General features: G+C 39.8%; 1 protein-coding gene across 11 annotated transcripts in view; it reads left to right on the forward strand.

Moving 5' to 3' along the window:
• Window positions 1-15,954, forward strand: part of TRIM2 (tripartite motif containing 2) — an 85,226-nt gene that overhangs the window by 42,332 nt on the left and 26,940 nt on the right. For 6 of the 11 annotated variants that reach the window (XM_048941638.1, XM_048941645.1, XM_048941644.1 and 3 more), the window contains exons 2-5: window positions 5,061-5,242; window positions 7,232-7,469; window positions 13,463-13,614; window positions 14,304-14,484. In XM_048941638.1, coding sequence (XP_048797595.1) covers window positions 5,109-5,242; window positions 7,232-7,469; window positions 13,463-13,614; window positions 14,304-14,484 — 705 coding nt within the window. In that variant the 5' untranslated portion in view covers window positions 5,061-5,108. Of the gene's footprint in view, window positions 1-736; window positions 1,305-5,060; window positions 5,243-7,231; window positions 7,470-13,462; window positions 13,615-14,303; window positions 14,485-15,954 lie in introns of those variants that run through there. The other 5 variants (XM_048941646.1, XM_048941641.1, XM_048941640.1 and 2 more) reach the window with 4 other exon arrangements.

Below are 15,954 nucleotides of genomic sequence, written 5' to 3' on the forward strand. Positions count from 1 at the left end.
GTCCAAAAGAAAAGATTCACTGTATTTAGAGACGCAAATAGTACCTTGTCTGCAAAACCCACCAGCTGTAATACTGGAGGACAAAGCTAATTCTATGTTGCTTAGCTTCAGTAGCATCTGTGTGTTCAGAATTGCATAGCTGAGAGTAAGCACTGACACCAAGGATCTGTTTATTTCCTTCGGTAGTAGTCTGGTAAAATCTAAACCAATCTCTGATTTGTTATTTGAAGAGAGTAGATAAAAGGAATGCAGCTCTGTATTACTGCTTGTACGAACGTTCAGCAAGTGGCCAGCTTGGTCTCTCTTGGTCCCTCAGCATGAGGTCACCAATTTTGCTGTGAAGCTTTGAGCTGGTCTGGGTTAAACACGCTGTTCCGTGGCATGAGGCACTGCTGCTGGTTTGTGTGTCAGTAGCGCAGCTTTCTGAGGGGACTCCTTGGCTCTGCTTGAAACATCTGCACAGACAAAGGGCGCTTGTTGGGTCTGTTGTTGCTGCTGGAAGTTGAAGCAGGGGAGCACTGCTCTGGGAAATGCTGTGACTCCTGGAAAAATCAGAAGGCGCTCATTAAATGCTGGGCTTTATCTGCCTCTCTCAATGAAAGTGCTTTAGTTCCGCCTGTGGCGATGGTTCCCATAGCAGGGTTGCGTAAGAGCCGCCCTCCCCGTGGGAGTTAACCCCCCCTTCCAATTTGCGAGTAATATTTGCATATGTATTTCTCAGCTGCATTGCCATGCCAGATGCACAGTGGTGGCTGTCTCTGCCAGCTAATCCTGTAATAACATTCTGGTGACCGAATTCAGTGGCCCTGTGTGGAGCCTCCAAACAGCTGATTGCTGAGTAGGGAGGGAGAAAAAATCACCCAGCGAATCTCGTCGCAGCTCTCTACTGCATCCCTATCCCACAATCCCTTGCACGATTTGCTGCAGTCTTTCCAGGCTGAGTGAGAAAAAGATGTGCTAAATAAAGATTGATTGGTCTGAATCCTGAAGGGGTCTCCCACTTGTAAATGACCTGGGGGAAAAGAATTCATGACGACTTCACTGGGCCTCCTCTCATTCTTCCCTTTTTCTTTCCACCTGTCCTCTTCGTGGGATGAAGCATCATTCCTCAGAGCACAAAATACCTTGTGCCTCTCATACTGACCGTGCTGTGATAGGGATCCTTTACCAGTTTTACGTGTGAGCCTTGAGATACTGACAGATGATGTTTTATCCGTTTGGACTCCTGCGGAACTGCAGCTCCATCCCTGCAAGGATTTTGTCCTCAGCACTGCACTGATTGAGCAGTTTTTCGACAAAGATGGGTAGGTCTAAAACGCTCAAGTTTGCTCAGTGTTGTTCCTGGTGGCTGCTGCTGGGTTGCTCCTTCTGTTTTGGCCCCGAATGTTTGTTGTGTTTCTGCATGCTGTAAGAGTGAAGAGGGTTGCTGTATTTTAAACAAGGCACCAAACTGGTTGCAAGAGTGTGAGAGAGAGGAATGCAAATGTAGCTTATCGAGCCTTCTCCACCAGTCGTCTGTGTGGAAATTCTGATTATTAATTTACACAATGTGTTCTGTACTGGCTGATTTCGGTGTGCTGCTATAAATGCCTCGTACCTGTCCACTGAAGCGTGGACAGGCACTGTATCTGTTTTAAGCAGTTTTAAACCCCAGCACCCCCAGCATTTCAAGCGACATTATTGAGGTTCCCCACCCTTTCTTACAGCTCCCAGGCCTGACTTCCTTTGCAAACGTTGCCAAGGGAAACCTGTCCATTCATAATGCATGAATAGACCCTCTGGGTTGTGAATGCCATTGATAAGAGGAGGATGAACAGGCTGCAAGCTATTTGTTCTCCTCAGGCTAGAGTTTCAGGCTTGTTGCAGTTCTGGCTGGGTGGAGTTCAGTGATAGCAGTGTATTGGCAGCAGAGGGTTCTGCTCTTTTAGACAAAAATCCTGTGAGATATAGAGTTAGAAGTTTTCCAAGAGTCTCCCTCTTGGTTGGGCCACAAAAACTGAGAATTCGGTAATGGCTCAAAAATTGTAGAGCTAATTCAAAGAGACTTGTAGATAAGGGGCATTTCTCTGTTACATGACTCAGTTAATATGAAGCAGCTCTTCTGGAACTGTTACTTGCTGTTCCTGAACGTTTTCCTCCCTTTCTCGTATTGTATATTATGGTGTTCTTTCACAGATGCCTCGGGCCACACCCTGACTTCAGCTCCTGAAGGCATGCATGCGTAGCAGGGCCAGGCTTTATGCTAGCTTGGAGATCCATTGTTTCCTCCTTTCTTTGCCGTATAGCTTATTTTGAATGGAAATTAACAGTGAAGGAAAAAAGAATAATGTCAATGTTGGGGTGGCTGGAAAAATGATGCTCCTTGAGCTCAACAGAGTGACAAAGGGGACACTTTTCCCAACCCCTTTTTGCACTAGATTTGGCAAACCTGATGTAGGTTTCCAGTGTGTGCTTCTTAAAGATAAATGGGTGGGGTTCTGTGTCTGGTGTGATGCAAGGTTTCAAAAGCCTTTAGCTTTCCATTTTACATTCTGAAGTGTAAATATAACGAAAAGTGATTCTCAAAGTTATTTTCAAAGGTCGTCTTTTGGCTGTGTTTTTGGACTGTGTTTTTGGATGTGAGGCAAAGGAACCCCTGAAAATCAACTGTGGCAGATCCCAAATCCAGAAGATGCTACTAAAAAAATATGTTTGTCCTGTTAAAATAGCAGTCATACTTGATAAAAGCTCCCATTGCCATCTGAAACTTACGTTCTATTTTTGAGGCATTCCAGTTAATTATAATAAATGCTGCCATTGTCTAAATTCAAATGGATCATCTAAAATGTGCAACCTTTCCTCAAAGAGTCTTTGGTTATATGATTTTTTTCATTGAAACAATAAGTAACATCGTCATTTCCATAACTGCATCACATTTAGCAAAACTGCATCAAAGGTGAAGTTGGCTCAGGGAGGCTGCAGCATCAGATGTTCAATCCTGGCAATAACGTACTTAAGAAACTTTGTAAAATGAACTACTTGTATAGTTATTGTACCATACAGAGGCCACAGCTTGAAATGTTCTGATGAAATTCTGTTTTCAGGTGCACGATTGAAGCTTGGTTCATGTCAGTGTAGGGGGTAAATGACAATGATGGCCTACTGTGATCCAGACAAAATAACAAATATTAAAAATGTTTATTTCTGAACTCATGCTAATGCTCTTACACTGGTAGTGTGAACATCTGAAAATCAAGGTGGCTTGATTTTCAGGCTTACAGACGAAAATGCTTGATTATGCAGTGAGACTGGGGGAATTTAGAAAACAAGGATGAAGATCAGATGAAATGCGCATGAAATTTTACAGGCAGAAGCGAGTTCTCCTCATGTAAACATTTTTTGCTGGTGTAGCTGTATTTGATAGCTGAAAAAGAAATTACAGAAAGTCATATTTGTTTGCTAGAGAACTGCTATTAATGATAGGCAGCTATACGGAGAGCTTTCATATCTTAGGTACTTTTTTTTTTTTTTTTTAATAGTCTGTACTCAATGCATAACAAAGAAAAGCTGCACTGTTCATAACTTACTGGTGACTGGTTTGGATACTGTGCTTCTGATGAGAAGTCCTCCTGATTCTGATTATCTTGCCTGTTGTGTTTGGGTTCCCACCCCTCTCCCTCTTGGTAAGGAAAGTGCAGCTGCATCAATAGTGAAAACATTTATATTTAGAAACACATCGCTGCAGGTCCAGCTGAATGCATTAACACATATTGGATAGTGTTCTCTTTCTACTCCCATCTGTGAAAGCTGAGCATTTTCATTCGTATTCTTGTAAAGCCTTTTTTAACTCCAGCTTTTAAAATGTAGCGTGGGTTCATAACTGACACCTCAAGGTTTAACATGTGTCATTTATGGCACTTAGATAGCTAAATTAATTTGTGTTTATACAATATTCATATTTTTATCTTAGTGTGAGAGAAGAAATGGAGAAAAGGAAAACAAAGGATCAATTCTGAAGTTCCATGTTTTTAGGTCATGAACAAACATTGCATTGCAGGAATATTATAGCTTTTTTTTTTTATTATTATTTTTTTAAGCTCTCCGGTTTCACCATTTTTCAGGGGGAAGTAAAATGGCACATAAGGGCCTCCCATCAATTTTGTGCATGGAGTTTCACATTGGATACTGCTTTAGGGTAGTTTAACTGTGATTAACTTTGTGCTGCTAGCTGAGAGGTAGATCTCCAGGGCTCTGTTAGCAGGAGGTCAGTAGAAACTGCTCCTTGGTCACCTCTGTTTTCCTAGAAATAGTCACTGGTGTCTTGCAATAAGCAAGTTGTACCTGCCCTGCTAAATACACAGCTCAGGGAGAGCAGCTTAGCCCTGGCAGAAGAGCAGGCTGTGTGTTCAAGCACTGGAAGATCACATGTGTCACTGCTGATAAATGTCATGGGCCACAGAAACCTTTGCAGTATCAAGTGACCTTTAAATGAGCGTGATCAGCACCTGCAACAGAGGGCTTGTCACTTCTGCCTTGGAAAGCCTGAGCTGCTTAGAGACCAAGTATTGACTTGAGCCTCCTTATATTCAAACCTGCTGTATCTTTGGCACAAGGGGCACTTATAAGTGGGAAAAGTGTTAGGTGAACCATTTTTAAACTCTGTGTTGCAGCCATTTGGCTTGTGCAGTTTCATATTAAACATTTTGCCAGCAGTACTGTAGATGTAAGAAATCCGGTGTTTGTTAGTACTGGCTTCGCCTTCTGGCACAAAACCATTTTTGTTGTGGTATGTCTTTAAAACCAGACAGCTCTGTAACTGTTAGAGTTCAGAGGCAACATGCCTTTCCAGAATGCCTACTCTGACAGAGGTGGTATAGGTTGTTTCCCACGCTCTCATCAGCAGTAAGATGTTTTAGAAGTTGAATTCTCCCTTGCATCCATCTTATATGGAAATATAAATACCTGCATCAGGATGAAATATGGGTGAATTTATTGTTGATTATGTTATTTCATGGAGACTGTAAGACATCTTTCTTCTTTTTTTTTTTTTTTTTTTTTTTTTTTCCTGCCATCAACTGCAGCAGTGCGCAGGGTAGAAGGGAACAGGACCCATATGTCAGTGGTCTAGGATGGCCAGTGAAGGCTCCAACATCCCAAGTCCTGTGGTCCGTCAGATTGACAAGCAGTTTCTGATTTGTAGCATATGCCTGGACCGCTACAAGAACCCCAAAGTACTTCCCTGTCTGCACACTTTTTGTGAAAGGTAAGTCCCTTCTTTGTGCTTCTAAATAGGCATTTGTCTTGTAGGGGGAGCAGTGACTTTTTCCTGGTAATGGACACGTAGAGGGACAATAAATTCTGGGAAGGCTGGAGAAGCAGGGATGTAGCAACTTTTATTTGCATTGGGCAGGACGAAGGGACATATTTGGATTATGTTCCCTTTATACTGGAGTAAATAGAAAGGAAATGCCATGAAAGGCATGAAAGCTGCACCAGTATGTGTAAGGTGGCAATCAGAATTTGGATCTCTAATTAATAACCTTAAATTTATACTGCTTACTTAGAAACAATAAAAGCCTTTCTTTGTTGATTTACTAATTATAGAAAAAATTATCCCATCCTTTAATGTCCAAGGGTTCGACACGTTATTTACATTATTAATAACTCGTGATTAAGTATTCTCATTATTTTGCAACTTGGTTGAATGAAGTAGAAAACCTCTCTGAAAAGCAGTGGGGGAAAATACTGCAGTCTTATACTGTATTCAGCTGAATGTAATGAACATACCTGGTGATGTTTTAATGTTATATTGCCCATTCAAATAGTGGAGAGAATACAGCATCTGCAAGATTTATTGATTAGAGGTCTTGATTGAGGTGGGTTGCAGCTGTTTGGGTTATACGTGGAATGGTAGGAAAATAATAGTAAAAGATGCTTTGTGTGACCATTAGTTTACCTTTTTATAATTACAATGAACATATTTAATTTTACAGGATGCAAGAAAAATTGTGGGGTTTTGAGTGTGTAAGACAAAATGGTCTTTTGTAGAAGAATAGGAGACTGATTTTACTGAAGTCAGCAGTGCAACTCCTGCTGCAGTCAATGAAGCTAAGATTTTTCACCGTCATGTCTTTCTTGACTTTGGTTCATGTGTCAATCCTAAGGTCAGCTTCTGGTTTTCAGTGTAACCTTTTTACGCTGATCTGGTTATGGAGAGAGGTTGGAAGAACTCCTCCAGCGTACAGCTGATGTACAAAGCCTAAGCTCTCCTTTCACAGAGCCCTTCCTGAGGGTCAGAAGAAGGGCAGCCAAGGGAGGATGAAGAGTGGTGCAAGCAAAGCCTTTGGAAGTGGATGAGAGCCACACAGCTCTGCAAAGTTGCACTTTCTTGATTGGCATCTTGTGAAGAACGTGGTGTAGCACTGCTTGCTTTTCAGACTCCCCAAGAACTGCTTTCTGCAAAGCTTCCTGTCCTTACAAGACTATAGGGAATTGCCAGTTGCAGTCAGATGTTGCACAGTTGTTAACTTGATATTCCAAGGCAGGAGTAGAACAAACCGCTGCATTTTATGGCTCGCAGAATTTTTGTGTCAGATTAGTATTCTGTATAAATCAGTCTTCCTAAAACAAAGAAAAATAAAAAACTCAGACACAAAAATTCTCTTAAACTTTCCTTGACACAAACTGATAACTTAAGGCATGCTTCTCTATATAGTAAAGAGCAAAGCAGAATGAGATCTATTGATTCTTGCTAACTGCCAAATAACATTCCCAATTGAAATAAATGGAAAATTTTCCATTGTCATCATTAGGACCAGGTTTTAGGTCTGAAAAGACTGCAGATAGAAGCTAATAAAGGAGATTCTATTGGAAAGACAAAGGTCAGCTATTGGCTGATGCAATAACTTCTTGTCTGTCAAATTTTATCGGATAGTTTATCATTTTTACTGTCTTGGGAGCAGTACACATCTCAAAGAATGGATCCACTCAGCATGAATGTCTCAAAGAAAGTGCATAACTCTTACGATGATGTCTGCTTATTGAACATTTTTTATGTGGCAGAGAAAAAAGATTTAAAGGTTAAAAAAATCCCTATAATACTTTACTTCTGAAGCCAAGAATATGATTTACCTTTCCTTTTATAAGTAGAGACAGTGCTTTTCAAATGATTTCTTAAATGAAGGAAGGTTTTTTTCCTCTTTGACAACAGCTTCTCTCTCTCTTTCTCCCCTTCCACCTCCTGTTCCCATAGGTGCTTACAGAATTACATTCCAGCCCATAGCTTAACCCTTTCTTGCCCTGTGTGCCGCCAGACTTCCATTCTGCCAGAAAAAGGGGTTTCTGCACTCCAGAACAACTTCTTTATCACCAACCTGATGGATGTCCTGCAACGAACACCGGAGAACAGCATTGAAGAGTCCTCCATCTTGGAGACTGTCACTGCTGTTGCTGCAGGCAAACCGCTTTCCTGCCCCAATCACGATGGAAATGTAAGTGAGATGAACTCCTGTGAGATGCATAGGGATTGATATGTACTGACTGGTCCAGTTTACCATGGGTATTTTATTTTGAATTAGAGACAAGGGGAAGGATTGAAATGAAGTGAGTTATTTTATAACTTTTATAATATTTCAGTAAAGACAGGTGGCTTCTTAAAATTAGCAGTACTCAAATACATTTAGTGGAGTAGAGGATTGCATCTTAAAGTAGTCATGATATGGTTTGATTTTATCAGCTATTTTGGATGAATCTGCCTTCTGGCTCATTGGGTCATAATTGCTCCTCTACAAGCATCAAACCTTTTGTCTTTGGGATGGGTTTCCATAGCTCTCTGACTTGTAGGCTCAGAGTTGCTGTGGGAACCTGTGCACTTGTTTTGGCAGTATGAGGCAAGCACCTTATAAGCACAACTGACATGCGTATTTGCCCAGTAAGATCTGAGGCAGGCCCCAAAAGCCATGTGAGCATATTAATACAGGAGCAAGTAAAAGGGTACTCCAGCTCTAGGTCAGCTCTGGGTCAGCAGAATGAAAACAAGGTGTTTCTGTTTCACCACTGTGCTTTATGCATCTCATGTACCAGACCTTGTACCAGACCCTGTTTTGTTTTGTTTCTTTCCTCCACCTACTTAATTTGCCCAGCATCCCCTCGCATTCACCCGCAAAAAGTATCTGTCACTGGCAAGTGCTCCCAAACTGAGGAGGTGCTCCCACATTGCAGTAGCAACTCTGCTCTTACTTCAGCATTTTCAACATTAACCTGTGTGACTTCATGGTAAACGTATCGGCTCCTGTCTCACAGCCAGGCTTTTGCAAGCATGGAAGTACACCATATTGCAAAGCTGAGCCACACTGCCTGCAAACTTCTGTGCAAACCAAAAAATGTATGCCAGTATTTTAAGACAACTTCCTCAGAACTGTTTCATTTGATACTCAGTTTAGGTCTATAGATTGTATAGGAATATTTCAGTTGATAGGTATTGGTTGCTTTTAGAGGGACAGCTTGTTTCCCTCTCCTTTACTAACCTGCTGCAATTGGGTTGACTTACAGAACAGATATGCTGTACAATCCGATTAATGTGTAAGTGATGTAGCTTTTTTTAATGTGTGCTACACCTGTATATGTGTAATGGCTATTGGTTAATACATTTCTAGTTTTCCTTTGCATTTTAATGAATTGCCTTAAAATGAAATACCGTTCTTTTTTGATATAGTGGTTGTGACAGGAGCCATTTGATTGTGAAATGCGTAAAAACATCAGAATAAGATGTTGCTTGTTTTGCATTTTGCATTATCAGCTGATAATTCTTTGGCTGTGCTTAGAAAAAAAAAAAAGCTTGTCTGCAGTGAAAACAATTTTCACCTTCTACCTCTCTGAAAACTGCTTTCTAGGAAAAGTTGATATAATAAGTCCTCTAAAATAAACTTACTAGGCTTGCCTTGAAACACAGCGTGTCTCTTCAGGTGCTGATATTGATATGATGGAATTATCTTCTTGCTCCAGTAGGTTTTTGTGAGGGAGTTGAGGGGAGTCTGAAGGCAACTCCAGATTAAAGCTTTTGCTAGGAGATTAAAAGTCAACTTTCCCACATTCCTCCTTGTGATAGGAGGAGCTAAGTTTGTAGGAGAACTGATTGAGGTTGGGGGCCCTCAGACTGGCTGAGGACTTGGGCTTTTCCTGCCTTCACAGGTACACAGCATGAGGACACTATATGTCAAGGAGTAAGTGCCTGGCTGCCAGCAACTGTGCAGGTGACTTTGGAGATTGGATGAGGGGGACTGAGATGGTAGCTGGACAAGAATGCGTGCAAAGAACGGACAGTCATTCTGCACTGATGTCTCCATTCATTTTTTTTAATTGCTTTGGGTATAATTATATGTAGTGTAGAGTCAGATCCATTGTGTTTTTACTATCAAGGGAAAAATGTGCAAGTACATTTTATTTAAATACTGCTAGATTTTCTTTGTGTTAGTTTAGAAATAAGTTTGTGTTTAAACAAGCTTTTTCAGTCTCTCTAGCCATGCTGGCTTTAAACCTCTGTGAACTGATGCAGTTATTTTCACATTGACTTTCCTATCTGCTTCTGTCTTGGCCTTCCTGAGGCCCTGTAAATTGGGTACTTTCCCTTCCAGTTGGTCTCCTGGACACCGCTACTGTTTTCCATCCTTGTGTGCACATCCTAGTCCTTCTGTGCACATCCTCTCACCCTGTTGTGGCACATTTGTGTGTGTGCTTATGACGAACGAAACTCAGCTTGTAATACCTTAACATAATGATTTCCTGTGCTTGAACTATAAACCAATACTTCCTCATTCACCCAACACAGAGCACAATAGCACATCTTTGTGAAATTGGGGTAGTAGGGCACATATGCAATGGAACTTCTGAACCTAAGAGAAGATTTTTATCTTCTGTCTTCCCATGGAAATAACATCAGCTTTATTCTCAGTTACTGAACACCTACAGCTCCTGTTGTTTGTTTGTTTTTTCTTCTTTTATCTGAACTCAAAGTGAAACATAGCTTAGATCCTAAGATCCACACTTCTATGAGTGCAATTTATTTTCTGTTTATAGAGTACAACAAGAGAGCATATCCAATGCTAAATTAAATGCTTTTTAACAGAAGTGCATGTCTTATCCAACTAGCTTTTTTTCTCGAGATATCAGATAATAGCTTGATGTATTGACACAATATTGTTGCTTGCTACCTGTGTACTACTAGAAAAATGAGGAATCACCTATCCTTCATATTCTGAAGTCTCTTCATAAGATTCCTTTTAAACCTTTTCTTTCCTCCTTGCTTCTGTGCTTCTTAATATCTCACTTGTTTGTGACATTCAAATCTAGTGTTGTTTGGGGTTTTTTTTTGTACTCTGTAAATAATATTCAGTGTGACTTTGAGATTAAATGAAGAGTCAGAATATCAGAGTTTACCTTCAGTGAGCAGTAGAACTGATAAACTGAGCTAAATGCTGGCAAAATGTTTTTCTCCCTGACTAGGAACAGAAATACAGTTAGGAAGCAGTACTGTTACTTTGATACAATAACGTTTGATTAAATTGGAAAGATGTACAAGGGATTTGGGATGGTTTGCTTGCATGTAAGCATGCTATTTAAGTCATGACAGTTTTACAGAACTTTTCTTTTAAATCTGCTTAAAGCTTTCAGGTTTACTGCACAGATAGGCAAAAGCAAAGACTTAGAACCTGGGCTTTCCTAAATTTCACCAAATAGTCAGTGAGGAGTCCGTGGGTAATCCAGACTTGTATTCTTCTAAGAGCCAAAGCATGCAAATGTAATACACGCACTGGCACTGTGAGATAGGAACCAAGTGTGTGTGAGAGATCAGAAAGAGGGCTGGCAAAGAGCAAATAGCTCCTTTTTACTCTGGGCTACTATTTTGATTCAAACAAATCCAAAGCAGTAGACGAACAACATGATTATTCAAATGTTATTTTGGATAAATGAGGCTTATGATTGCTGAGAGTCTTTTCTTGAGACTTGCGCTTTGAAGGGCTGGAATTAATGTGCTTTGGATTTGTGAAATCCATTTTAGAAGTATGTGCAGCACTGATTACGCAAATGAAAAAAAAAAAAACCAACCTGTAAATTCAGTTAAATTACAGTGGAGAAGACATGCATGGGTCTCTAATTAGAACTTGGTTCTGAAGAATCCTGTTCTGGTTTAGCATGTAGTCAGTAAATGGGATTTCAGAACACAGTGGGTATTAACTTATGTTTCATTACAGCTAGTGGGAATGTTTTCATTGATTTGTTTCATGACTGCTGTAGAATCATAATGGAAACCAGTGTTGGACACCATGCCTATCCTAGAGCTCCCATCCACTTGGGAAAGAGAGTTCAGGCAAAGCTTTTTTTCTGACAACAAACCTGTTAACGTGAGCAGCTTGCAGGGAATGTCACAAAATATGAGGCTCATGTTGGGAATGGAGGGGAGAGAAGAAAAGCTAGCAGTATGTGTCTGTCTGTATGTAGAAATTATGAAAAAAGAATCTTAGTTGATTAAGAAATGCTTGAAAAAATCATAGGGAATCAACTTATCAAAAAACTTCATGCCTGCATCATATTAATAATAGCTTTTCTTTCTCCTTCAACTATGGCACAATCCAAAAACTTTCGTGGGAAATGGGAATCATTTCACTCACACCATTTTGAATGCGGCTGAGACAAAGACTACCGTTTTTGTGTGCAGACATATGTCTTAACTCTTTGTGGTCTGCATGCTAATCCATTTTGTCTTCTGTTTCTCTAGCACTTGAATATATGTTGCTGTAAATGTAATGATGCTTGTTACAAAATATTTAATAGGAAACAGAAGTACTGCATTATTCTTTCATTGTGTCCAAAAACAACAAATATTGAACAAGTAGGGAGCTTGTTAAAGTGTCCTGTACATGAGCATTACGCTGTGAAGAGGCAGAAGGATGAACTTCTGACACAGATTTAAAATAAATGAACACTTACGGCCATATAAAAATACTTAGCTTCCTAATAATCGACATTTTATTTTCCAAATTTTTGAAGCCTTTGTAAAGAATTTAAATCAAAAATTGTGTTTAACTGACTTCCTCTATGCACTGTGAGACAGTATCATATATTAAAGCCTACCAAAGTAACTGGCAGGACTTGGAAGATGTGGTACTGTAAGACTCCTAAGTTCAGAGTTAGTGGAGTGTGTTCATAGGAGTTGCCATTGTTTAGATCTACATGTTCTTTTCTTGCTGATGCATTCTATCTTATCCAGTTTATTTAGGACAGTTTTTACTTTGTCTCTAAAATGGCTTACACAAGTGACCATCAAGTAACTAACCCCTCACTGCATGTGCATTTCATATCTTGTGAACTGTGATAAGACAGAAGAATGGGAATATGAGGGAAGGGAGCTTTGATAGGAAAAAATCCTATTAATGCTAATAAGCCATATGCAAATGGTAGTTCTTCCTTCACCCTCCTAATTCTCAAGACGAGAAGAACCAGCTCCGTTGCACAGATCTGTTACAGGTCCCTCTGCTCACCTGAAAACAGCTGGTTCTACTCTACCTGTGCAACCACATAATGTCAACCAGCATCTCCAGCACACCTCACATAGTGTGAGGTCTGAGTGCCAAAAGCATCAACCAAATTATTGGAGATTCTGATGCTATGTTCTGAATGCAAGATAGCTGACAATTGCTTTCTTTGAAGCAAATATTGCAAGATTCCTTACACGCTCTGAAATAGACCTAAAATACTTTGTGTTCAAGAAGTTTCTAGTTGTAAAAGAATTCTCGTGCTGAAATCGCATATTTGTGCATTATTTGGACTAGCATATGATTTTGGGCACAGACTTTTCTGTCACAATCTTCTGTTTCAATTGTAGATCAGAATTCTAATTACAATCTTAGATATAGGGTTTTGATGGTTTTCAGGGGTTAGTAATAGGATATGGATCTTTCCCCCTACAGCACATTGGTTCATTGAGGATGCTTTTCTGTAGCAAATAAACATGGTGTTTGGTAATCTCAGTTGTGTTTGTGTTGCACAGGTGACCCTGTTAGGAAAAAATAGCTGAAGCTTACATTTTCTTTGGCAGTCCGTTATGGAGACTGAGGTTTGAATTCATGAGGGGACCTGAGTTCCCTGATATTTCGTGGAGAAATAAAGAGACCAGAACATAGTATTGTATAAAGACAATGCTAGAGCTAGCCTTGAGGTCTGATGTTGTTTCCTGCGCTACTGATTTGATGTTTTCCAATAGAATAAAATGCATTTTAAAGAGTGTTTTGGTAGGAAATACATATGAATAACAGATATCTTTTAAGTCGTAGATTATTGACATCTAACATAGCAGAAAGTTTGTTTCTTTTTGAACCATAAGCTAAGAGCTTAGATAACAACATGAGTTTAAGACCCAGAAAGATGTGCTTTGAACTGATTTTACTGCTGCAGCTGTGCTTTAATCTAGAATTGTGCACTTTTTCAGGTGATGGAGTTTTACTGCCGGTCTTGTGAGACAGCCATGTGCAGGGAGTGTACAGAGGGAGAACATGCAGAGCATCCCACAGTACCACTCAAGGATGTGGTAGAGCAACACAAGGCTTCTCTTCAAGTTCAGTTGGATTCTGTCAACAAACGGTATGGAGTCTCCCCTGACTGTTTTTCTGCTTTCATTTTTGCTACCAGCTTCCTCTCTTACTCTCAGTAGATGTTTTAATGTGCTTGTGCCATGGACCTTTTCTTAAAGAATAGAGGTAGTGAGGATTGTGCAAAGAAAGAAAAAATATCGAGTATACCATACCATTGAGTATGATGCATTGAGGGATTAGAGGAAAGATCTAAAGATTCCTATCAGTCTTTTGCAAAACAGAAGCCATTAGAAATTCAAGTGTTCTCCAAAGAGAGAGAATAAAATGTTACGGAGAAAAGAACTAGCTCATCATTATTTTCATAATAAAGAAGTTCTACTGTATGCTTAGAATACAGCACAGACTTTACTCTGTAAGAAGATATTTTTTACAAAGTGGTAGGTCTGATTCCTCATTATTAGTAAATACATCTGCATAAAGAAGAGAAAATCCAAGGCCTCCCTGCTGAAACTTCCTGAAGTCCAAAGGATTTCCACATGTGAGGGCCCTAGCTTAGCCTTATTTTATCAGACTAAAATTATAACTGTGTGGTTATAAAAGGAATGAACTTGCTTCTGTGAAGTGGGGGAGTTTAAAGACAGACTGGTGATAAGTTCATTTCATCAAAAATTTCAGGACAAAGGCCATTGTTTGATGACTTTTGAAACAGCAGTCTTTGTAATTTAATCCCTCCCTCAGGCTTCCAGAGATCGACTCAGCACTTCATTTTATATCTGAAATCATACACCAGTTAACCAACCAAAAGGCTAGCATCGTAGATGACATTCATTCCACTTTTGATGAACTCCAGAAGACTTTAAATGTACGAAAGAGTGTGCTGCTTATGGAACTGGAAGTGAATTATGGCCTTAAACACAAAGTAAGATGCATGTTTTGTTTTAATGAATAACTATTAATTTAATCAGCCAGTTTTTACAAATGATTCAGGATGCCAGTTTGACAAGCTGTGTCTGGGATCTTGAGAATGTTGTCTTCCTGAAATCAAGTGTTGCACAACCTTGCTTGTAGGTGCCCAGCCTCCAAAATGGAATCTAGACTTTATAGGCAGCTAACCCTGTGTGTATGATATGTGAGGATCTAAAATAGCCAGCACGCTAAGCAGGAGTCTGCCCACATGTTTTATGTGCAGATGCCAATAAGGGAACGCCAAAGTCAAGTCTGGATCATTGGGTTACAGCTCCATGACAGTCCTGTGTATCTTCTCCCATGAGTAATTTTTCCCTGAAGGAACCAGGCAAGGTTCCTTTCAAATACTTGATAAGGTATTTCACCCTAGAATTCAGGGATTGAAATGCATGGAGTGCAGAGGCATCTCATTTTCTAAGTGGAATGCAGAGAGCAACAGATTTCAGAGTTGTGTTCTTTAACTTTCTATGTGGATGATTGAATCTTGCATTTTTCCCCTGTATTGTGGACTAAGCTTCAGAGGAAAAAAAACAGAAATTTGCCCCTTTTTCAGAGAGAAGCCTGTACCGTGATGGAAAGAGCTTTTACTGAGGAATAAGTCTGAAATACTCAAATTGAAGACTTTGTCTTCCTGGGCATCAGTTGGCTGTTTTATGTAAAGGGAAGATATCTCTCCTCAGAATAAGAAAGTAGCATGAGCAACTGGAGTTTCAAGAGTGCCTGATAGTAATGACATCTTTGGACATTCTCTGTGATTACTAGCAGCTTCAACATCACCAGGTGTTTGAAGCTGAAGAGAGATGTATTTCAGGATCTGGAACAAGCTAGGTTGTTAGGATGGGCTGGGCTGGTGAAAATTGCAGAATTCTAATACATAGACAAGTGGTGTGCTTTCAGGGATGCAGGGAGTCCAGAATCCTCGGGGCACAGAATTTACTCATCACTAAAGCTAAGGAGCTGCTGAGGAGGTTTTTAGCATAAAAAATTTGGACTTATATCTTAAGTTCATCCAAACAAATCTAAGATGTCCCAAAACCTTATTTTCTCAGCAAGAAAATATAGTCAGCTGTGTGTACAAAATTTACACAAGGTGGTATACAATGTTAAATTATCATATGGTTGTTTAAGGGCACACTTGACTTTTTAATGTAGAGAACCAAAGTTTTATGAAGTTGTACATAAGCAGTGAAAGAGGTATTTCCTGTTAGTACAGAAAGAGTGATGAGAATAAATTTTTGTTTTTGAGTGAGTAGAGAGCCTGCAAAATGTTACAAACCCAAATATTTCCCACTCAGCTTTGGTTTCAAATGAACTGAGAGAGGCCTCATGTAAAATGCAGTAAACACATCTTAAATATTAGTTATGGTAGGACTGAATATTTTCTGTGTCTGTAATGAAAGAAAGCAATACTAAGAGTATAGTT

The sequence above is a fragment of the Lagopus muta genome, chromosome 4 (assembly GCF_023343835.1).
Source record: "Lagopus muta isolate bLagMut1 chromosome 4, bLagMut1 primary, whole genome shotgun sequence".
NCBI classification, from domain to species: domain Eukaryota; kingdom Metazoa; phylum Chordata; class Aves; order Galliformes; family Phasianidae; genus Lagopus; species Lagopus muta.